The sequence below is a fragment of the Lepisosteus oculatus genome, chromosome 3, assembly GCF_040954835.1.
Source record: "Lepisosteus oculatus isolate fLepOcu1 chromosome 3, fLepOcu1.hap2, whole genome shotgun sequence".
Taxonomy (NCBI): domain Eukaryota; kingdom Metazoa; phylum Chordata; class Actinopteri; order Semionotiformes; family Lepisosteidae; genus Lepisosteus; species Lepisosteus oculatus.
The window spans coordinates 32,169,193-32,194,858 of NC_090698.1; the positions used below are offsets into that span (position 1 = coordinate 32,169,193).

Below are 25,666 nucleotides of genomic sequence, written 5' to 3' on the forward strand. Positions count from 1 at the left end.
CCTATCTGTCATGCTAATAAAGCACCTTGAATTGAATTGAGAGAGAGAGATTTAAACTGCGACACAAGAGCTTGAAATATCGCAAGGACCTCAAGAGCACAGCAAAGACTGTATTAAAAGTATACTAGTGACAAACTAGTATACTTTAGATCTTTTTTCTGAACCGGGGAAAATCTGATAATGTTTCTCTATAACAATAATAAAAAACATTATTTTACATATCACCTTTATGTGATATCACCTTAAGGACAGCACATACAAGGGTTAATTGCACAATGGACAGCGCAAAGAAATTTAAAATAGTCTTCTTTCTGTGTGAGGGCAGGAGTGGATCGCAAAAGGCATAATCAGCAAATTAGGAAAACAAAGAACAGGACAGGCGAGACGTTTATCCAGAGAGCGAGAGATCAGAAAAAGGAACAGCTGTTACGCCCAGGTTTTATGCTCTCTCTGCTGAATGATTAAAAGCATTTTATTAAAAACGCGTTTGCGTTTGTCTGGGTATTTAATTTGTAATCTGTGGTTTACATCTACTGTATTGTTTTGAGATGCCACTTTTAAAGGTGATATGTAAAATAAAGTTTTTTATTATTGTTATAGAGAAACATGATCAGATTTTCCCTGGTTCAGAAAAAAGACGATTAAAATCTGTAATCTTTCCACTTGTATGTCATCGGAAAATACAAGAAGTTTCTGATTTGTGTAAGGATGATATCAAAAAGTAATCTAAGTGGTGAGAAAGCTGTGCTCCTCAAAGCGCTTTACAGGATAAAAACAATAACAACAATAGTGTTAGGATGGGCAAACGATTTTTTTATAGAAATACAAAATAAGATATAATGCTGTGTTCCGGCTAAGACATTAACAAGTACAACCCCCCTCTCTGCGGGAGTGCTGGCTGTGACGAATTAAACCGGTTTCACAGGTATTTTCAAAGTAGAAGGGGGCGAGATTTCCAGCGAAAGACACCTCCCCCCTCCAAAACCAAGGAAGTACAGTACTTACTAGTTAAGAAAGCTAGGCTCCTCAATTAAATCGCTTTAACATGCTAATGCATTGGTGTATCAGTCCGGTAGAAATGTAACAGTCCGGTAGAAATAAAAGTTCATTCTATACAGCAATCACATATTTGGGTACTGTTTCATAAAACTTTCATGTTTAAAATGTTTAGGGAGAAATGGAAGACTGGTGTGTATTTTTTCTTTAAACTACCAAGACCAGCCATACACAGTACAGTTTACGTACATACAATAATGTTTATGTTCCTAAATTAATATCATTTATGAACAGATGCTCCTCTTCTTTTTATGCTCAGCTACTAAAATTTCCCTTTAGTGGTAAAATTCCATATAAATATTCAAAACTAAGCGGATTAAAATGTGCACAGTAAAGACATTAAATGATTACATTTTTCACTACCAACCAATGCACCACGAGTGTCCCTGTCAGTCATTTTGGCCAGCCAATCACTTACCGCGGTGCCCCGCGGTGGCTTGTGGGTAGTTTATCGTACCGCGGGTTTGTACCGCACATTTTGAATGGCTGCATCTGTATGCTATACCAATGTAATGGTCCCAATCAGGAGCGTCTTCTGGTTCCTTCAAAACATCGCCAGTTTGTCCTCCTGGCACACATACATCTGCTAGAAGCACACCTGGGCGTAGACAAAACCTGGGAGCAAGTTTTGAAAAGGTTCTTCTGGTCAGGAGTATACGCTAATGTCAGGTGCTTTTGTACATCTTGCCCTGACAGTCAGCTAAGCGCACTGAAACCACAGTTCCGAGCACCATTAGAGCCCCTGCCTGTCATTGACGAGCCCTTCGTCCGCCGTGGATATAGTAGGTCCCCTTCCTAAATCCTCCTGGGGACACGAATATATCCTCATGATTGTGGATTACACTTCCAGGTATCCGGAGGCGATACCTCTACGTAGGGCCATCAGCACCAGCATCACTAAGGAGATGGTAAATCCCTTCACCTGTTTTGACTTGCCGAAAGAAATATTAACTGACCAAGGGACTCAGTTCACTTCATGCCTGATGCAGGAGATAGGTAAACTCCTGAACATAAAATTCCTGAGAACTTCAATAGAGCATCCACAAACAGACGGGCTGGTGGAGAGATTTTAATAAAACCCTGAAGCAGATGCTGAAAAAAGCCTACAGGAAAGATTGGGAATCATCCCTCTCCTGATGTTTGCCATCCAAGAGGTACCCCAAGCCTCCACAGAGTTCTCCCGCTTCTAGTTATTTTATGGGAGACAACTCCGAGGAATCTTAAATGTTGCCCGGGAGGTTTGGGAGTCGCAGCGCTTGTCCTCCCACAATGTGCTCAACTATGTCCATTCCCTTCAGGTTAGGCTTGCACAGCTGAAGCCACTAGTGGGGGAACACATACAGCGAGCACAAAGCAGACAAAAGGAGTACTAAGATCGTTCAGCGCGGCAAAGGATCTTTCGCCCTGGGGATCGCGTAATGCTGCTACTGCCATCATCAGAGTGCAAGCTTTACGCCAGATGAACGAACAGGGCCAGTGACATACAAGTTATACCTTCCGGACCACAGTAAAAAAGAAAAGATATACCTTGTGAACGCCCTGAAACCTTGAAGAGAACCCCCTGCAGAGGAGACATTGCTGCCCTGCATTGCTGTCTAGCAATTCTACCTCCTCTCCCATGAATATAATTTCTCTCTCTCCAAACCTCTCACCACAACAGATCAAGGAAACCCAGATGCTCCTACACCGGAACCATCACCTCTTTTCAGATCTGCTGGGGCAGATACGGTTGGTACAAAATCACATGAAGACGTCCCCTGGAGCTGTTGTACGGGTGCCCCCTTACAGGGTACCTGAAGCAAAGCGTGAGGAGATCTGAAAGGAAGTACAGAGGATGTTGGAGTTGGACGTCATCCAGGAAAGCCACAGCCCCTGGTCCAGCCCCGTTGTGCTCATCCTGAAGCCTGAAGGCTCCTGGCGTTTCTGCAATGACTTCAGAAAACTCAGTGATGTCTCCCGTTTTGATACCTACCCGATGCCCCGGATAGATGAGCTCCTGGAGAAGCTGGGCAAGTTTATTTATTTAACTGGGCAAATTTATTACCAACTTAGACCTTACAAAAGGTTATTCGCAAAGCCGAAGACCACTTTTTGGACTCCTGTGGGGTTTTACCATTACAAAATGTTGCCCTTCGGACTGCATGGAGCCCCCGCCACCTTTCAACGCCTGATGGACCGTCTTCTGAGACCCCATCTCCACTATGCGGCTGCCTACCTGGACGACCTGGTTATTTTCGGTGAATGTTGGCCAGAACATTTGGAACATTGCCAGGCCATCCTCTCTTCACTGGAGGAGGTGGGTCTGCATATTAACCCGAAGAAAAGCCAGTTCGGGTGATGGAAAAATCCGGCCTCAGTTAGACAAAATAAAGTCCATCCGGGACTGGCCAATACCAAAATCGAAGACCCAAATCAAGGCTTTCCTGGGGCTTTTAAATTATTACGGATGGTTTATTCCCAACCTTGCTGAGAGGGCTGCACCCCTGTCTGATTTCACGTGTGCGGCCACTGCCCAGACCGTGCGCTGGACCCAGGAAGCGGCTAAAGCCTTTAGTAACCTCAAGGTCGCTTTATGCCAGGATCCAGTCTTAAGGCTCCCGAACTTTCAACAGAGGTTCATCCTTCAAACGAATGCCTCCGAAAAGGGCATAGGGGCAGTCCTATCTCAGGAATTCAATGGCGAAGAACATCCCGTCCTATACTTGAGCAGAAAGCTACTGCCCCAGAAGCAAAAATATGCTGTCGTGGAGAAGGAGTGTCTGGCGGTCAGGTGGACAATCGAAACGCTGAGGTATTACCTGTTGGGCAGGGAATTCACCCTCGTTACGGATCATGCACCGCTCACCTGGATGAAGCCTAATAAAGAGAAAAATGCCCCGGTGACAAGGTGGTTCCTTGCCCTACAACCTTATCGTTTCTTGGTACAACACCGGGTGGGGATTGCCAACCGAAACACGGATGCTCTCTCCCGACAACATCAATTGGACGCTTAGGGGTTCCCCTCCAAGCTGAGGGTATGTGACAGTGGAACACACCTCCCACTGCACTTCCTACTCAGCGGCACATGGGAATGTGCCGCTTCCACACCCGACGCCAATCAGCGCTGCGATTTAAGATCCCCACGCAGACGGGGTTTGCGATAGAACCGAATATGTTCCCCTCACGGCAACACAAACTAATTTCTCCGCTTAGAGAAAGATTTCCCTCTTGTGCCAGAGAACAGAAACCTCTGCAGACAACTGCACACTGCACGGAAGACAACACATGCTCTGCCGGTGCTCAGGCAGCCTTCTAACTCTACTGACACTATCACAATACTATGACTTAATTCAGGATACTACTAGCTCTAATTTAACCAGATTAATTATGATCAGTAAAAGACAACATGGCAGAGTGTTCAAGACTACATGTATGTCAAACACCCTGTAGTCTCATTTGTGCAGTAGAGTAACTCATATTGCTTATTTGTCTCATATCTTCTTTTGCTTTCTTCTTAGGCTTCAATATTTTTGCTAAGCACCTTATATATCCTGTTGATATTTTTTATAAAATAGTAAATAATTTTTGTTAGACTGTGTACAAATAATATTTTAAATTAATGTTTATTAATTTGTTTCTTAATACAATTTATGTCTTGAAATTGTCGAGGAAATTTAACTATCAAGGAAGCCACATGAGAGAGTTCTCACCTGAGTAAGGTCTTTATTTCAATATTGCAATATTGGGAGCCCTGCTGCCACTTCGCAAAGTGCAACCAGAGACTCAATTTGTTACAAGCAGTACAGGGTTTTTATAAGACGTTGCGCTGTAAAAAGGCTCAGCACTTTGTCCCTTCTAAAACTTCCCTTTTCCCTTAGACAAACCAGATTACATCATAGAGCGAGAGAAGAAGCACTAGATTTGTTATTCAAAGCTTATCAGTTACTTTCAGCTAATCTAACGACCCAGACAGCATATATTGTTTTGGTACATTGTCTTCTAAAGTAGCCTAAACAGTGTACTTTGTTGACGCACTGTTTTCTAAAATTCTGCACGTACTGTAGCACAGCAATTACATCCTTGAAATATATTATGTAAAAGCACCAATATATTTTTTGCAAAAATTTAATAATCAATTAACTTATTAGATTTCCACTTCAAAATGTTTATTGAAATAAAAATGTATTCTATGATTGTATTGAAGAAAATCTAAAATAAAATCAATAAAACCATAAAACAAAGTGAGTTAATGTGTAAAAAACTTAAATATGAGATTTCATAAAAATGTAAATAAGACACAGTTTATTGTCATTCCTAAAAATCAACAAATAAAACAGTAATAATTTAAAACCTAAATTTATGCATCTAAATATGCGACTTTTAAATACAAAGACTCAGTCAGAGTAAAAGCACCAAAGCTGAGTCCAAATCCTCCTATAAGTACATTTTTCTTACATTTTCCACACAATTCTATGCCCATCATTACCATTCCATGTAGGGTGGACCTAGAACGCACTCCCATTCCCCCATTTATATGCATTCTGAAAGGAAATTTTAATTGATGCTTTTTTATATAAATTTCTTTTTTCATGAACTGTTTAGCATGTTAATTGAGATTTACCTCTATCACTGAGCTTTGAGAGAAAAAATTATAGTTAAAAAAGAGTTTTGGGCATTTTGTCACGTTGATTACAAATGAATGGTAAATGCTTCATATTTGTGTTTGCAAACATGCACTTTTGAATGAAGTAGGTCCTTCCTATTTCCTACTTGTTTTATGACCCCTGTCATCAATATAAATATCAGTAGTGGTTAGGTAGACAACTTGTTTATATTAAAAAAATCTAATTTAATGTGGCTTCACAAAAAGGAGAACAAACACTTTAAGATATGATATATATAAAATGCTAGAGAGAGGTCAGAGTATTGCATGAAATATGTTATTTTACATGTATTACAGATATTTTACATATCTTTTTTCAGAAAGTGATGACCTTGACCCAGAGGTTTCCAGAGTGAACTCCCTGGGATTTAATGGGTGCATCTCCGTGGTGCGATTTAATAACATTGCTCCTTTGAAGGCTGCCCTGTTTTATCCAAGCTCAAGCCCAGTTATAGTGAAAGGACACCTGGTAGAGTCACACTGTGGATCTTCTTCATCATCAAACCCTTTTGCAGCTGAAACTATACATTCATCATCAGGTATGTATCAAAGAGAAAGAAGTGTACTGAAAAAATATTAAAATGCCATTTTTTATTTGATATTTATAAAAATAATTTGAAGATATACTATATTATATATTTACGATCATGTGAATAAATACTATTCAAAGTAAGGAAAGTACAGTAGCCATAGCATTTGCCATGACATGCATGATGCTTGTCATTACACAAAATAACTCCTTTTGCTCATTGTTGTGAGCAGGCCCTCTCCTCTTCAGAACAAGCCAAATTTAAAGAATTCATAAAATATCAAGCATTCAGTTATTACTCACAATGCAAAACATAGCTTACAAATCAGTTGAGCATTCTATTCTTGTAACTGTCACATAATGTACTGCCTGCATCTAATCTCTTTAATTATTTATTTTTTATTTTGTAAAACCACATCCCTACTGGCAATGTCTGTCTTATGGGTTTTAGCAACACTGATGGCAGGAGATATCTGATCACACTATAGTTTTCTCCAAATGAAATACAGTACTTGGAAATTCACCACCACATGCAAGGCAGCGTTCCAGATGTCACAAAGCATCAGCATGCTTTTGTGTGTGTCCATAAGAGGCTGCCTGCTGATTTTCATTTGACTGTGTTTATGAAACAGAAAATTTGAATTATTGAAGAACCAGGCCAAACTAAGAGATAATATCAGGAAGTAAGTCCTTAAAAGTGCAAATACATGGACTGGCATTGTTACATATTTTTGTTGCTGTTTTTGGTGGGATAACAGGGATGATTATAATAATGTAGTGAGTAAATAAAATGAATATTGCAAACAGTACTAGTGTGTAGTGTGTGTATGGCAGCTAGTATGGATGCCTCAAATAACTTGGGTCTTGAATTCATTTACAAATTGCCCTGAGGTGTCTTCAGTGCAGAGTTTGCATGGTCTCCCCAGGGTTGGATAAAGCTTTTCAAGTCAAAAGTCCATAATTTTAATTTCATTTAATTTACTTTTACTACAGAAAAAAAGGTTTATAAACATATAATTGTATAGCAATATAAATTGTTTATTGCTGTACATTTATAAGTTTATACCTGTAGGAAAACCGGCTCAGGGACGCCAAATATGTAATCATAGCCAAAATGTAAATGTAGTGGCTCTCTGAAGGCACCAGTTCTGTAGGGTTTGGGCATTTACTGAGACAATTATTAATTGTAGCAGTAAATCACAAAGTTGATTCTTTTGATGGCTTTAGAATCCAACCATGTGACATAACTCAAACAAGGCACACACACAGGTACTAATACACGAGGATACATTTATTAATACATAGAATATGCATGTAAACCTAACAGATCTTATCGAGAGGGTTATCAGAATACAAAAGGTATATTCGGTCAGTTACAAAGAGTTACACATATCAAGAGGACATACGTTCAGTATATCATTCATTAAGACCGTTTCATAAATGAACTTGGTTATAACTTCTACATTAGATACTCAAAACAAGTACATAACTCTTAGGAATTAAATTGATATCAACTGGTTGGGATAACAATTGAATTCTCGAGCTGTAATGCATTGAAGTTGAATACTCATCCAATTTCTGGGGATTCAGATCTCCTGCGGGCACAAAGAAACAGTTGCAGGCTGTTGCTGTCCAATCCGCGCTCTCTGGCTCCGTGCCAGGCTGTGCTGTGCGGCTTGCGACGGTGCGCTGCTGATGCTCACTGTTGGCTTTAACTAGCAAAGTTTGTGCACAGGAGAAAAGATGACTGTGGGTTCCAGCAAGTCAGGAAGAGGACCGGTCCATTCCTGATGAAGAGCTAGTTCTGAATAGTGATTCAGCTGTCCACAGTTCCGACCTGTTCACGAGGCCTGCTGCTGGTTACCTCGGGTGGATCCTCTAGTTACTCTCTGGCAACCTCCGCTCTAGACTCTTAGAACAAAGGAAAGTTCTGGCACTTGGACACACTGGCCGTTCCTTGGTTGTCCGGGCTGAGTCTCAGGATGGTCAGGAGGTGCACTGCGAGAATGTCCTGCCCTTGGGAGCCTTCTGCTCCTGGGCCGTCCTGCCCTGGAATTCTCCTTTGAATTCCCTTTAGAATAGTCCACAGAATTCTCACAGAATCCCCCTCTGAATCTCTCAGGCTCTCTGTGTTGCCTGTTTTTATCTGGAGGAACTTCAGCTCGTTGATTGGCTGAAAGTTCCATGGGCATCAGAGTCCCACGTGGGTTACTCGGCCCTACCAGTCCCTGATTGGTTGATCAAGGTGAGATATGAGTCACTTACTCCTGACACTTAGTAATGCAGTCCAGATGTCCAACTGGCACTCCCTAGACAGATAGGCGCCAATGGATGACCATTGAACGTTATAGCCAGGCTTAGCTAAGTGCATCCCCCTTTGGGAGCTTGTTTCTTATCAAAAGAAAACATCTTAAATCAGCCTGCATGAATAGTTTCTCTGTGGCTGCACCACAGAGATGAACAGAGAAATGGGGCCTCATTTGGGAAAGCCCAGAACACTTAATTCTTTCTTATTATTAAGCCTCGCTGCTACATATGTTTTATATTTATAAGTTTATAAACGTACATTATTTCATGTTGTATTAATGTTTTAGATCAATTCTTGAAGACAACTGTTTGTTTTTTAGACAAAGTTTTTCTAGGTTTTGACACATACCTAATTGATTAAGTGTCTGTAATTTAACATGATCACGTTAATTAAATATTACCTGTAAGCCTTCAGGCATTGAGGCATATTGGTTAGCATTCCTGCCTCACTGCACTGGGGCCCAGGGTTGATTTCTGAACTTGGGGTGGTATCAGTGTGGACTTTGTATGTTTTGCCCATATTGTGTAGGTTTCCTCTAGATGCTTCGGCTTCCTCCCACAGTTAAAAGACACGCTGGTACGTTAATTGGCTTCTGGAAAAATTGGTCTTGGTATGAGTATATGCTCTGTGATGGACTGATGTCCTGTCCAGGGTGTTTCCTGCCTTGCACTCATTGCTAGCTAGGATAGGCTTTGGTTCCCTTATGACTCTATATTGGATGAAAAAGTATTAAAAAATAGATGAATATTATATTTATGGTTTACTGAAATCAATTTTAAGTATTAGAATTAAAATTTATAGTATATTTATATCATTCAATAGATATAGCTCTTTTTTCATCTGCATTGTTTGTGTCTTTTCAATGCTTAATAGTTTACATTTCCTTATTATGATCTACCATTTATGTTTCACCACTTAAGAACTCACTGAATAATTCTGTATTACTGTATTATTAGTGTAACATGATCTTTTTGTGTGGTTGCATAGTAATATTCTGGAATGTATCCTATAACTTTATTTCATTTGAACATGTATTTGGAGTGAAATTCTAATGCTTCACTTTCACCAGGAGATAACAACACTCATACTGTATGTCAGTTTTGCATTTCAATGTGGTGTAGAGTGAATTGCACACACTTATGAAGCACAAAAATATTAAAACACTTGATGAAAGGAACAAAACCTACACAGAGTTTCACAAATAACTACAAAACATTATTCCCAAATAATAAAAAAACAGTATTTAATGCCATGCTTTGCTTACATTGAAAACCTACAGAGGAAACAAAGCTTCTCAGGAAATAGTATACAGAATATTTTATGAGCTGAGAACATAGATGAATTTACTTATTCTTAATTTTCTGTCCTGTTCTAAATTTTCTGTTCTGCCTTTTTTCCTGCTTTAGATCATTCTGGTCCAATAGACGAGGGTCAGCCAATAGTCAATACAATCAGGAGTGACTCTGCTCTAATTGGAGGTAACAGGGAAATTAGCTGTTGCCAGAAAAATATTATTTTACATTCTGACAGCAAAAGGGTGACCAATGGCTTACATTAGATATATTCTAAAACAAAGTATAGTACAAACTTTGTTTACTTTTCCACAGGACTATTTAATGTGTGAATATGAAGTCAAGAACAGTTTCAATAGAACAGTTTATGGAAAAATAAACTTTTAAGATGATTAATGGCATGAAGTTACATGCACGAATGGGGGGTACATTAAATCTGCAGTTAAATATTCAAAATTAACGGTTTAATAATTAAAATATGACAGATTAAAATTAAAATGAAGAAATGTGTATTACAATCTGTGCATTTGTGTACAGCAGTGCAGCAAAGTTTTAAAAAGTCTATTTTAATAATAATAATAATAATAATAATAATAATAATAATAATAATAATAATAATAATTGCTTAGACTTATATAGCGCTTTTCTGGACACTCCACTCAAAGCTCTTTACAGGTAATGGTGACTCCCCTTCACCACAACCAAAATGCAGTATCCGGCTTTTTAAACATAAAATAATGAGTAACTAGACATTTCTTGAATATTAACATCATAGAAATGAAAATGTAGCTTTGTTAAATTTATTAACTCATTTAAACCTTTATTTATTTTTTTAAAAAGGCACCAGGAGGAGGAGTGGTAATAATGTTACAATAATTAATATTAGTATTAATAGACTTTATTTTAATAGCATCTTTAAGTAACTTCATGTTTAGTAGCTATGTACTGATGAGGACATTCCTGCTATACTTTTTTTTATTTTCTCAGTAATCAAGCATGCTTGTTCAATTACATATAAATATCATATGTTTCTTTTGTACTGCTGCATATAATTTACTTTAACTGGATATCACCAATGTGGAGAAAATCAACAAAATAGCTGAAGAAGAAAGTTACAGCTGGAAATCTTTTTTTTTCATTAAAAAACATTGGATTATTGTTCCATGTATTAAAGTCTGTGTTTGAGGTTATATAAAATAACTGTTTCTCATTAAGAAAATTAATTGTGAATAAAATAAGTGAGGGTATTAAGAATAGAATACAATACTAATCTTATGGTATCATATATGAGTCTTAAGAACCTTATAATGCATTCAAAATAAATAAAAAAGTATAACTGGAGTAAACCAAGGAGGTGTAGAAAGGCATTTTAATTTTTTCTCAGAAATGTTTTTATTTGAAATGTGAAATTAATTTGTGTCACTGAATTGATCTTAATTTACAGGTGTCATAGCAGTTGTCATATTTGTCGTCCTCTGTGTGGTGGCAATAATGGCAAGATTCTTGTATCAACGAAAAGAAACATTTCAAACCAGAGAACCTAAGGGACCAAAGCCTGAAGACAGTACTGACTTTCCTTTCAATAATGAGCCCAACTCACACAATGCATTAAGTGAAAACCAGAAGGAATACTTCATATGATAAACGTTGACCTCTTTTAACAATCAAGCTAAGCTGTGGACATGAATGCTTTGCCAAGACTATCTAGAGACATCAACATGTATTGTGCTTTATGCATAGAAAGCAGTTTAACTGAGAAAAAGCAGTTTAACTGAGATGTGAAAAATTCATATGTTCATCTGTTGTATTTCTGTTATTATTTTTGTAAATAATACAGCTTCCTACAGACTGGTAGATATAAAGGTTTGTGATATTGTCATTCATTAATTGTAAATATTCTGTAAAATGTAAATGTTAAAGTAATGTCTTTATAATCAGAACGTTTCTTAATATTTCTTTTAAATTATTTTTAATTATTTGTTTAAAACGTGATTAAATGTTTCTACAGTGTTAAACTGGATATTCTAACATAGTTGAAATATGTCAGATAAAGGAAAACATTTCAAGTGTGTGCATTGAATGGATGTGATTTTAAATTTAATTGCTTTGCCACTTTTTACGTTTGCATATTACTTTAAAAAAATGGTGCCAGGCATTTTTTGTGGATAATGAGTTAATACCCCATTTCCATATGCAGCTGAATTTAAAAACACATTAAATTAATATTTAATTATTCAGTACAAGCTTCATGAACATTTGGGCTACTTACCTATGGTTTTGTTAAAATAACATCTGATATTCAATAATTTTAAAGACCAAGTTTGAACATTAAACTACAGTATATACAACTGGATACTGTAGGGTTAAAAATCATGTAAGTGATTAACTGATAGATAGTTAAACTGTAAAGAATTACATTACAAGCATTTTTCCATCAAATAACACACTACCACATAAATAGTAATTACTATTTGTAAATTCCAAAATGTTTTTAGCAAATTTACCAAACATGATAATTGAAATTTAATTAAATCTACATAATGCAAATGTAATACAAAATAGCCCATGCTTTAAGCAAACACTATGTGGAAGTTAAAAACCATAACGAATAAGGTCATGACCATATTTATGACTATTATGGGAATATGGTGATTATTTTAATTCATTTGTTTACCAGATGCAACTATCCAGTTTACAAAATATAATATTGTATTTCAATACTTTCCAAGCTCAATAAAAAGAAAATGAAAATATTTAAGGCTTCAAGTACTAAAGAGAAGAGGGGCTAGAAATATAGCCTCATATAAGAAAGCAACATCACACATGGTAATTATTTTCTGCTCTTTTCACTGGTCTAGAGACACTTGCTATGCACGACAATTTACACACAACATAAACATTGTATAGCACATGGTAAATAAGGAAGCAATGAGTCCAGAAATCTGAGGCACAGATGACTGAACAGTGAGCCATGTCAAGGATATAACAACAGCACAGGCTGCCTCCTAAAATTACAATCCTGATTGTAAAATTACAATCATGATTACATGAAGTAATAATGAAAACTGTAATAGCCTGAAGTAAATACAGCAGTACTGTATGTAAACATATGAATTACCGTATGACTTTTAGAAAATAGAACATTAGCACAGTATGTCACATGAATAATTATAATAATACTAATAATACTAGTGATAATAATAATAATAATAACATTAATAATTGCTTACACTTATATAGCGCTTTTCTGGACACTCCACTCAAAGCGCTTTACAGGTAATGGGGACTTCCCTCCACCACCATCAATGTGCAGCATCCACCTGGATGATGTGATGGCAGCCATAGTGCGCCAGAATGTTCACCACACATTAGTTATCAGTGGGGCGGAGAGCAGAGTAATGAAGCCAATTCATAGGTGGGGATTATAAGGAGGCCGTGATTGGTAAGGGCCAATGGGAAATTTGGCCAGGACGCCGGGATTACACCCCTACTCTTTTCGAGAAACACCCTGGGATTTTTAATGACCGCAGAGATTCAGGACCTCGGTTTTACGTCTCATCCGAAGGACGGGATGAATGAAGTATATTACTAGCCAGGTTTCAAACTGTTGCCCCTCGGGCCTCATCCACAAAACTGAAACTTACAATACACTAGCAAACAAGTCAGGAAGCCAAAAGAAACGTGGATTTAAAATGACTTTCAGACTAGTCTACAGTAGGTTACATCACATTCACCCCGAATGAACCATGTTACTAACACAGATACCCAGCACAATAAAAGAGGCTCAGTTCCCATATATTCACAATATAAGAATTAAGGCCTCTTTTGGGGTATTTTTGTGCTTTTCCTTAAAAAATAAATTTTAAATGTAATTTCTGTGATTTAACATTGTTCAGTTATAGGCATCAGTACCTGTTATCCCTTAACTTACTGTACACTCCACCCCAGGATCAGTAGTGTCCTCAGGTCACTATTAATTCTGTTGATGTTTATTATAACCCAATAAAAAACAACAACAAATAAATAGAAGAAGTAGAATCTCTTTGTGCTTCTAAAGCAGATAACGTTTGCACTTCTCTATTTATTTTAGCATTTTCTCCTCCTTCACATTACTTGGATTTTAGGCACAACACTAACGTGATTATACTGTATTTGTCATGCTGCATTGTTTCTTGGGTCAATTCTGTAAAAGGCATTATGACTGACACATCTGAAACTTATACAGTCACTCATTCAGTGCTTATTTAAAGATGCTTACAGTATGTGGAGATGAAAGGTAACTCAGGCAGCCTGACATATGCTCTAGTAAAGTGACTTATGGAAATGGGGTATAAGTTAAAATTAAACAACAAGAATGCTGCATCTATTTTTAACACTGTAAGGTGTTTTGATCCACATGTTTAAGTTATTCATACCTTTAAATGTTTTGAAAATCAAAAATAAAACCACAGGATTTAAAAGGATTTATTTTTTCTTTAGAAGACACAGTGTGAGTTAATACAAAACACATAATACTCAATATGGCATATTTGAGTCTCCTCAGATTTGATAATTAAATTTGATTTGCACATTTTGGCTTGGGTGTACAGCTCACAAAATACTGTATTTTTGAGTGTTTTTCTTCTGATTATTGTAGAAATGCAGATTGTTACACATTCACACAATACACTCATAAAAATAAGTATATTTTAAGGTCAAACAAAAAAAATAGGTATTATACAGTGCCTCTTTAGGAAATATTTTTCATGTCTGGTCATATTCATCTTATAGATACAATTTTTAATCTGGCTCTCCAAAGGTAATTAGTACTATTAAATGTATACTGTACATGGACTGGCCAGTTCTTGTTGCCTTAAGAAATACAGCATGCTATAATGCTTTATGGTCATGCTTTAACACTTTATGGTTGTTTTTTGTTTTTATCTGTTGGATTTAACAAGCAAAGAACACAGTTTCTGAAATAAAAGCAGGTTACAACACATTATTGACCTGTCTGATGTAGTTTTATTGGTGTATATAGTAATGGTTTTAAATACTTTGAAAATTATGATTCCCTGTTGATTGAAATCATACTCTATGAAAATACTATTTTTGAATGAATTAAATAGTTAATAATATTCAATGCTCTCATGGAAAAAAATAATTGTGTTCAGAAACATATGCAACAGAGATATTTGATTAAAGTTTTAGATATAATTTTGTGATGCACAGTTTTCACAGTTATTATTTTGATATTGGCCTTTTCTTGTAACTCCTTTGGATACAGATTAACTCACTGTAGCTGGTATATCTGGCCTGTGGCATATTATGGACAGAACCCATCTGACGAAGGGGAGGAGGGAGAAAATTTAGAAGCACAAAAAAGGATGTATGAGTTATATGTATTTTTTAAACCTTTTTTGAAAATCATTGGGTGTAAATTCCTGTCTGATTTATTTGTCAGTCTGGTATCATGTTCTGTGGAAGTTCGTGTAAAACATGACTATATATAAAGTACAGTATTTGTTTTGGGGGTTCTGAATCTAGTTCTTCTTGAATATTGGTGGTTTTGAAAGTAAACTAGTTGTATGATCACTTATCTTATAATGATGGAAATTATTGAAGAACGTCCTGACAGGCAATTAACAACAACCTGTACTATTCAGATGAAACATTCTTTATTATTAAATAATTCTTTTGAAAGACAGTACTGTTTTCTGCCTTTTCCTGAAATTAACTCTAATAATAAAATAGCAGTAACTAAAAATAATAAACACAATACATATTTTGAAATATAATATATAAATATCTATATATAATAACATAAGCAACAGAAATTATCTTAAAATTATGTAATAGGTATAATTATGGGTAAATAAATGCTGAATCTAAAACGTTTGTGGCAAGTTTAAATTAATGAATCAGCTGGCTTAACAACTTTTCTACCATTTGTTAAGATCTCTAATATAAATAATTTTTTATTTGTATTTTTTAGATGTAGTTATGTAAATATTTACATATCCAAATTATATCCAATTATATAATTAATTCTATTTTTTTCCCTGATGATAGTTAAAAAAGCAAATACCTGTCTGTGTACAGAGATGTAGTTGAGAGAGACATAATACACAAATTAATGTACACATTTGAAAGAATGGAAATGCATTCTGTAACCACACAAAAGTGGCAAACCCTAAATGTGAATAATAAATCCTGTACTATCCTTTTCCTGATTTTAGAGATCAATGGATTTATGTAAATAAGATCAGAAATCATGGCCTGTTAAACTGCATCCCATTTCCCAATACTGACCCAAGTAATTAAAGGCCAATAAGTCTAATGTCTATTATACATTATGCAAGATTACTGGAAAAAATTACTTAAACTTAATGAGAGAATCACTTATACAGAAATAAAGTTCTATAGAATAGTCAGTTCTTTCAACTAGCTACAACATGGACACACACAGTGCATATGATGTATCAGATGTTCAGAAGACTTTTAACAATGTAACCCATAATAGACTAATTTTTAAATTACAGATGCTTGGCATTGAGGAAAATGTGTGCATTTCCTAATAAATAAGAGACAGTACATATAAGGGATGAATGTTCAAATTGGGATGATTTTCAAATTTGTAGAGTACCACAGGGATGTACAGATGCAGCCATTCAAAACGGGTGGGGTATTTCGAGGTATGCCGCGGTGAGTGTGTCGCATCAAAACACAGTATCACACGGTGTAACGCGTCATTTGACGTCATGCCGGAAAGTATCCGGAATCACCTAGTAAAACCCCCAGGAGGAGCCAATAAAGCTTAACCTCTCATGTACAGCATTTGAGCTTTTAAATTTAAACTGTGTATTACAGCATGTTAATCATCAGTCATTAAAAAGTTGGTATATTTTATGAAAGCAAGATTGCTCAGTTGGACAAAAGTACACAACCTACCTTTATCAGAAATATTTTAATTATGCAGAAATATTTTATGCATCAAAGCCTTAACCGAAGATATTACTAATAGTATTAATAATGAATGACTTTGGTCAAGCTGTAAACTCAAAGTATTATGCTGGTCTACTTTCTTTCTAACCATCATTTTAAACGAAAATACTTTTATTTTTTTCTTTGACAAACACCACAGCATTTTGTTGATCTAACTAACGAGGACAGGACATTATCTAGCCAATACGATAAAGGAATGACATTTTTTGCTAATTTCTTTAGCATATTTGTACAAGCACTTGGAATCTGTCCAAGCCCTACTTTGTCAGGCATTTTATTTTACTGCAACGGACATAAAAACTCTCTTGCTTTTAACAGAGCGTTTCATAATTTCTAACTACGACAATGATTTAAACTGCGACACTTATCATTCAACCAGAGCTCAAAGTATCACAAGGATCCTCAAGAGCACATCAAAGATTGTATTAAAAGATACTTGTATTAGATACATGAGAATCCAAGCTTTTTTATCTACGCTTTCATTTCCGTATACCAGATATTATGGAACCACTTCAGAAGGGTGTCAGCCAGTCAGATTCCAGGAATCGGTACTTTAAAGAAAAAATACACACCGGTATTCCATTTCTCCCTAAACATTTTAAGCATCAAAGTCTTTAACTAACATGAGAAATAGTTTGTAAAAAAGTGGTAGTTTTAAGCTTTTCTGCTAATATAATGTGAAATCGCGTATCTAAAGAAATTAATAACGATATAATTATATTCGTGTACTGCGACAGGGCTGTGTAGTACTGTTTCACCTCTCTCTTCATATGACTTCCCTAGTAACCCACTGGTGTACGTGCCTGATTACTAACCTACGGGTTGTGTGTTCAAGTCGGTGCCGCGACTTTTCTTTTAAAAAACATTTCTTTTAAAAAATAGAATAGCAATATTATGGACAATCAATTGACTTTTATATTTCTTAATATCACAACATGATCAAATTTAAGTCATTTTTAATAACAATGAATAGTCACCTTCTTCCCTTCTAACAACGGTCCCTGCTTCTGCTTCCTGCTTCTATTGTGTGTGTGGGGGGGGATCCCTTTAGATCTCCCTTCAGATTTAAAAGGTTATTAATCATATCTTCGGTGTCGCATCTTACCAGTGCAACTGATCTTTTGCTGCCTGGGTCAAGTATCACAAAGCTTTAGAGAACTTAACATTTCTATTATCAACAAATTGTAAATACGACATTTACATTGGCATTATTAATTTTTCACATGGGTGTATGGAGGATTGTCAGTTGTCACTGACAGTAGACCCCCCCTCTTAGGCTGTGCACATGAATTTTTATAGAGAAATGGAGGCTGTACAGTATGCGTTACAATATAAACATTTATATTGATTTAAATCGTGTTTTGATTTAAATTGCAAATGCATGTTTAAATATATGTGTTTTGTGTTCAGACAAATGCAACATAAATTGATATCTTTGTCTTCTAAGTATCTTAATAAACTTTCAGCATAGCTTTCTCCCCGTTTAGATCTATTTTTCTTGTGATCTTGGGATCAAAAGTGGAAAGATTAGATTGTAATTGTTTTTATTTTTTAAACACATTTTAGAAAAGTGTAATCTATACTAAAAAGCTGTACACTACCTGCTATAAAGATACATATTGTAATACTTTCGGGTTCGGATAGGACAGACACAAGAAGTCAGACTTGCAGAGTTAAAGCAAGTTAAAGCCTTGATTTTATATATCACCTTTAAAAGTGACATCTCAAAGCAAAGTAAATACTCAACACTGATTGTACCCATATGTCATGTTAATAAAGCACCTTGAATTGAATTGAATTGAGAGAGAGAGATCATAAAACGTTTGCACATATAGTTAAATTATCATTTGTTTTTCAGGAAGTTAAAAAAACACTTGAATTACTTATCCAGTCTCTCGAAATAAAATTATTTTTCAAGCAATGCAACTAACGTCGGGCAATGTGTTTTTTTTAATCCAACATTGACAGCCACATCTTAAATCTTGTCAGTCAGCTCTTTTTTCTCTATTTGAGTTGTGGCGATTCAAACAACCTGGGATAACGAGTGGTCTCAAAGTCACCGAGCTCACAGAGCTTCAACAACAGATGACAATTCCCTTAGTTCTTCCTTAGTCTTCCTGAAATTGTCAGATTATGAGTGAATAAAAGCATTTTATTAAAAACATGTTTGTGTTTGTTTGGGAGCTATATAATGTATTTATTATGTACGATATAATGATGTGTTCTCGCTTACACATCGCATGACTTTAAAAGCCAGAAAAACAGGTTTCGATGCACATTAACTGGCGAGCCTTGTTTTGAAAAACAGAGACATTTAAAATAGTCTTCTTTAGGTGTGAGGGCAGGAGTGGATCGCAGCAGGCATATTCAGCAAATAAATAAGAAAACATAGAACAGGGCAGGTGAGACGAGTATCCAGAGAGTGAGTGATCAGAAAAAGGAAACAACTGTTATGCCCGGGTTTTCGACGCAATTGTTTTAACTTGCTAATGCATCAGACACATTTCCTGGCATATTGTGTTTTAAATAAAATAGGAGTGTCTTTCCCTGCTATTAGCTCATCGGTATGGTGTAAGTCTTATCTGCACCATATTATATACAGGTACAGACTTCAAGCTGTCACTTTGGTAAGGAGACGGACTATGGCCAAAATCACGAATACTCTCTCACACCAATTAATGAAGATGAAAAGAAACGGGAAGTCAACACGAGACATTGTACAGCATTTGGCTTCGATGGACATCTTCGTTTTAGAAAGCACAGTGAGACGACATTATAAAGGGGAGAGGAGGCAAAGAGAATCTAAACCGAGGACGATTCAAAGGTAAATAACTTTCTAAAAATACTTTTCTTGCATGTAAATACAACTACGCACATTTTAAAACTAACTGTTGATCTCTTTTTCTGTTGAGTCCTATTGTGCGAGCTATCGACAGACTGACTGATGAAAATGATGAGCTACCGGCGATGCAAGTCCAAAGACAGCTATGAGCTGACCTCGGTGCGAGCGTTAGTCCGACATCGATAAGAAGAGTGCGCAGGAGGCTTGGATGAAGATACGGAAATACATGCCCCATGATAAGGGTAAAAAACAAAGAGGAAAGACTCAAACAAGCGCTCCAATGGATTGAACAGGGGGAGGCATTTCTTGATTTACTTTTCACAGATGAAACAACAGTGGCTCTGGAACAGTTTTCAACAATGTCATTTTGCAAAAAGGGGAGATATGTGGACAAGCCAAAGCCCAAACATTCACTGAAGGTTCACGTCTGGGGCGGTATATCTAGAAGAGGCCCGGGACCACTTCTTATTTTCAAATGAATTATGGATCGTGAATTCTTTGAGGAAGTCGTGGTCACACAGCATGCCGCCCCATATATCAGGAAGCACTTTGGATCAAGGCACCGTCTCTTTCAAGACCATGATCCGAAACACACAGCAGCAAGGGCGAGGCTTGTAGCAGAAGGAGTGAACTGGGTGAAAATTCCAGCCGAATCCCCAGATCTAAATCCGATAGAGATGGTTTGGCATTCGCTGAAAGATTATGTTCGGAAAACCACTAAGCCCGTCAGAAAGCAGGAACTGATCGATGCGATCTATAAATTCTGGGAGGAAGAAGTGACCGAACAAAATTGTAACAATTGTATTAACAGGCTGTTTTGTGTTCTTCCTAGGATTGTTGACCGGGGTGGGGGACATTTGGGAATGTGAGTCTGAGAAAGACAGTCTGTCCAAAAACAAAACATTCCTGTTAGACAAGAGGAATGTAAAAAAGAATTACTTTTTGTCAATGAAAACCTGTGTGTGTGTCTCTCTCTGCTGGATGTCTCTCTCTCTGCTGAATGAATAAAAGCATTTTATTAAAAACGCATGTGTGTTTGTCTGGGTATTTACTTTGTAATCTGTGGTTTACTTCTACTGTATTGCTTTGAGATACCACTTTTAAAGGTGATATGTAAAATAAAGTTTTTTATTATTGTTATAGAGAAAAATGATCAGATTTTCCCTGGTTCAGAAAAAAAGATCTGAAGTGCTACGCCTAACTTTCTTAATTCGATGTATTTAAAGCAGTGAACTACTGTAGGTGTAACATAACATTCAGAAATACAATCGAGAATAGTTTTGTGGTGTTTGTATAGATGAAACATTCCTAAAACGTATAAAGTAACAAAATTAAAGACTATTAAAATCTTTAATCTTTCCACTTGTACAGATGCAGCCGTTCAAAGTGCGCGGTACAGACACATACCGCAGGTAATTGCCTGCGGTGTATCATGACGTATCATGACGCAAGATGACGTTGGTACCGCGGTACGTGATTGGTTGACCGACAGGGGCACTCGTGGTCCGTTTGTCTGTCGTAGATAGACTTACTGTAAACGTCTTTACTGTGCCCGTTGTAGATATTGAATTTTACCACTAAAGGGAAATCTTAGTAGCCGAGCATAAAAAAGAATAGGAGCATACTGTAACGCGTGTGAAGGTCATAAACGATATTAATTTTGGAACATAAACATACAGTATATAGCTGGTCTTGGTACTTTAAAGAAAAAAATACACACCAGTATTCCATTTCTCCCTAAACATTTTAAGCTTCGAAGTCTTTAACTAACGTGATACCGGAGTCAACAAGCATACTTTTAGAATTTGATTAATAGGGAATATAATATGGAATTGCGTATCTAAAGAAATTAATAATGATATAATTATATTAATGTTGCAAAAAAACTGCAACGGACATAAAAACTCCCTTGCTTTTAACAGAGCGTTCCATAATTTCTAACTACGAAAATGATTTAAACTGCGACACTTGTCATTCAACCAGAGCTCGAAATATCACAAGGATCCTCTAGAGCACAGCAAAGACTGTATTAAAAGAATCATGTATCTCAAGAAATTAATAAGATATAATTATATTCGTGTAATTCGTATAATTATATAATGCCAGCGAACTCTTGTTTTTAAGTCCACTATAACTAAAATGAAAAATATATTCCTAAAATGAAAATGATTTACTTTATTTCCCTCACGGGATCAATAAAAGTATTTATCATCTGTCTAAACTATGGGACAGAATTCTGGGGTCTCCCCATACCAGAGATTATGGTAGGGCTTCAGAATGGTGATTGGCTGACACCATCTGACACCCCTCTGATTGGAGAAAAAAGACGTGCTGGTTTGCTATACATACAGTACCAGGAAGAGGATTTCTTTCTATTCAAAACGTGTATTTTAAAAGTTTAAGAAGTAAAAACCTTACAGCGTACACAGATTTCTAAACTGATCAGGATGGTTATCTTTGTCTTTTGCATAATAATGTTCACCGCTCTGTCCAGCAAATTAATAATAAACTTTATTTTATATAGCGTTTTAAACGAATAAGTAATTAGATTGCTCATAAACCTAATCACTTGCTTTTTCTTTTAATTTAGGCTCAGATTTCAACTATAGATCGTATTATTAATAACCATAATAAAAACCAACCAACAAAAACAACCATATAAACATAATACCAACCAAAAACGTAGATAAAAACCACAATACAAAATCAAATATATCAAACCATTATACTCTCGCAAATTCCTCCAATTATCATAATCCCGCCCCTTATGCAAAACCAAACCCTCCTCCCATCCCAGTTTACCCTCTTTATCATCCTCAAAATCTACCTCGATTTTCAACTTAAAGCATTACTGCTTACTGGGTTTTTGAGGGGGGGGGGGGGTGTCTTTCGCTGGAATTAACGAGTTTCACAGATTTTTTCAAAGTAGGAAGTACAGTGTTAAGTGGTAGCTGGGGTCCTCCCTCAATAGAATCGCTTTAACATGCTAATGCAGTGGTTTCACAGTCCGGGAGTGGCAAGCTTCCAATGTCAACTCGACTCGATTGGAAGACAATGAACGTATTTTAGCCCTAAATGAATTAATAGCAAACATGGTTTACATAAAATACATTTTTCCAAGAAAGTTTATAATAATACGATCTATAGTTGAAATCTGAGCCTAAATATAAAGGAAAACCATTTTCAGAGAGCAATCACGCTGTGTTTATGTAGAAAAAGCGATTAGGTTTATGAGCAATCTAATTACCTATTCGCTTAAAACGCTTTATGAAATAAAGTTTATTTAGAGATGAATGATCAGTGTCGCAGTTTAAATAATTTTTGTAGGAGGGCTTGGACAGATTCCAAGTGCATTTTTGCAATTTACGTTGCATTGTCCAATGTTCTGTTGTAATACAGGCTAGAATACAGTTAGTCTAAGCTTTATCAGCTTATTTAAAATAAATTTTTTGAATCCCCGGCGGAACTCCATAGGAATCAGCACTTTTATACAGTATATCGCCTTTAAACACATTTAATTAAACACGCGTTTACGATTTAAATCAAAACGCGATTCAAATCAATATAAATGTATATTTTGTAACGCATAGGTGACTATTCATTGTTATTAAAAAGACTTTAATTCGGTCATGTTGTGATATTTAGAAATATAAATTTGTTTGGTGCGAGTGAGGTTTTATTTAATCTCTGACCAAGGGAAACATTTCATTTTTTCAAAGAAATGTTTGTTAAAAAATAAAGTCATAGTTCCATGGGATTCAATCACAGACCATGTGACATGGGAGTCAGGAAACTAACACACAGCGCCACCGGATTTAATAACACAATAAAAACGCTTTAAAATAATGTGACTAGGCACAGAAAAAGTTTACAGCACAGTACAATAATAAATGCTGACCATGACTTTAGAAGCATAAATTACCTTACACTCAATTTAAACACAAGTTGTCTTTCTGTATGAACCTCTAAGCTGGTTCATACAGAAATGTAGAAATGCATTAGCCTGATTATGAGTAAAAAACACATAATTAAACGCGCATTTGCGATTTAAATCAGAACACGATTTAAATCAATATAAATGTTTATATTGTAACGCATACTGTCCAGCCTCCATTTCTCTATAAAAATTTACTCTGTTGCACACACACACACACACAATAGAAGCAGGAACCGCTGTCAGAAGGGAAGAAGGTGACTATTCATTGTTATCAAAAATGACTTAGAATCGATCATGTTGCGATATTTTGAAATATAAAAGTCAATTGATTGTCCATAATATCGCTATTCTATTTTTTCAAAGAAATGTTTGTTAAAAGAAAAGTCCAGCACCAGCTGGATTCGAACACACAACCTGTGCATTGTTAGTCATGCATGTAGACCAGTAGGCTACAAGACAACTCGCATGAACAGGGAGGGGAAACAGCCCTACACAGCCCTGTCGCAGTACACGAATATAATCATACCGTTATTAAATTCTTTAGATACGCGATTCCATATTATAGTGGGAGAAAACCTTAAAACTACCACTTTTTCACACGCTATTTCACATTCTAGTTAAATACTTCGATGCTTAAAATCGTTAGGGAGAAATGGAATACCAGTGTGTATTTTTCCTTTAAAGTACATATTCCTGGAATCTGACTGGCTGACACCCTTCTGAAGTGGTTCCATAAAATCTGGTATACGGAAAAGAAAGCGTTGATAAATACAAGTGTCTTTTAATACACTCTTTGCTGTGCTCTTGAGGATCCTTGTGATATTTTGAGCTCTAGTTGAATGATAAGTGTCGCATTTTAAATCATTTTCTTAGTTAGAAATTATGAAACGCCCTGTTAAAAGCCAGGAAGATTTTATGCCCGTTGAAGTAAAACAAAATGCCTGACAAAGTATGGCTTGGACAGATTCCAAGTGCTTGTACAAATGTGCTAAAGAAATTATACTTTGAGTATACAGCTTGTCCAAAGCCATCCATTATTAATACTATTAGTAATATCTTCAGTAAAGGCTTTGATGCATAAATATTTCTGATAAAGGTAGGTTGTGTACTTTTGTCCAACTGAGCAATCTTGCTTTCATAAAATATACCAACATTTTAATGACTGATGATTAACATGCTGTAATACACAGTTCAAAATTAAAGGCTCAAATCCTGTACATGAGAGGTTAAGCTCCCCCTGGCGCTTTTACAAGGTGATGCCGGATAGTTCCGGCAGAGCGTCAAATGACGCGCGATTAACCGCGTGATTCCGCGACAAGCCCACCGGGGTATGTTGCGAAATACCTCACCCATTTTTAATGGCTGCATCTGTATGTCATCGGAAAATACAAAAAGTTTCTGCTTTGTCTAAGGATGGTATCAAAAAATACTCTAAGTGGTGAGAAAGCTGTGCTAATGATAATTAAGGGACTTAAAAGTAAAAGGAGATGCTTCATATTGTTTGACTAATTTTAAAAACTGCGTTATAAATGCAGACGCTCTCTCGGTGCCGCACCCGGTCTAAATATCTAAATATACATTCCCCCCGGGCTGAGGCCGAAGAGCGCCCGGCTGGGGTGCGTGGGGAAGAGCAGGACAGGAGTGAAAGTGGTCAGGGCTGGGTTTAGGAAGGCCGCTCACCAGTGCGGCTGTCCCACAGTCTGGGGAGGTATCCGTTTTCCTTGTAAATAGTTCCCTGCTTCTACACCCCTGGGTCTTACTCTCTCTCTCTTTTCTCTCTGTGTTGTGTTGGCTCGCGCTGTTGGCGGGCAGGGGCACAGGAGATCCAGGCTAGCAGGTGGTGACGGAGAAGAAAAATAAAGGCTTTCACTTCTTTTAACTCCGCAAGTCTGAGTTCTTTTGTCCATCTTATCCAAACCCGAAAGTATTACAATATGTATCTGTATAGCAGGTGGTGTACAGTTTTTTAGTATAGATTACACTTTTCTAAAACGTATTTAAAAAATAAAAACAATTACAATCTAATCCTTCCATGTTTGATCCCAAAATCCCAAGAAAAATAAATCTAAATGATCT

General features: G+C 36.4%; 1 protein-coding gene across 1 annotated transcript in view; it reads left to right on the top strand.

Moving 5' to 3' along the window:
* Nucleotides 1–15,454, top strand: part of cntnap3 (contactin associated protein family member 3) — a 345,658-nt gene extending 330,204 nt beyond the window's left edge. The window contains exons 22-24 of the mRNA XM_015338241.2: nt 6,019–6,237; nt 9,942–10,013; nt 11,272–15,454. Of these exons, the coding sequence (XP_015193727.2) occupies nt 6,019–6,237; nt 9,942–10,013; nt 11,272–11,468 (488 nt within the window). The 3' untranslated portion in view covers nt 11,469–15,454. The remainder of the gene's footprint in view (nt 1–6,018; nt 6,238–9,941; nt 10,014–11,271) is intronic.
* Nucleotides 15,455–25,666: the final 10,212 nt, after the last annotated feature.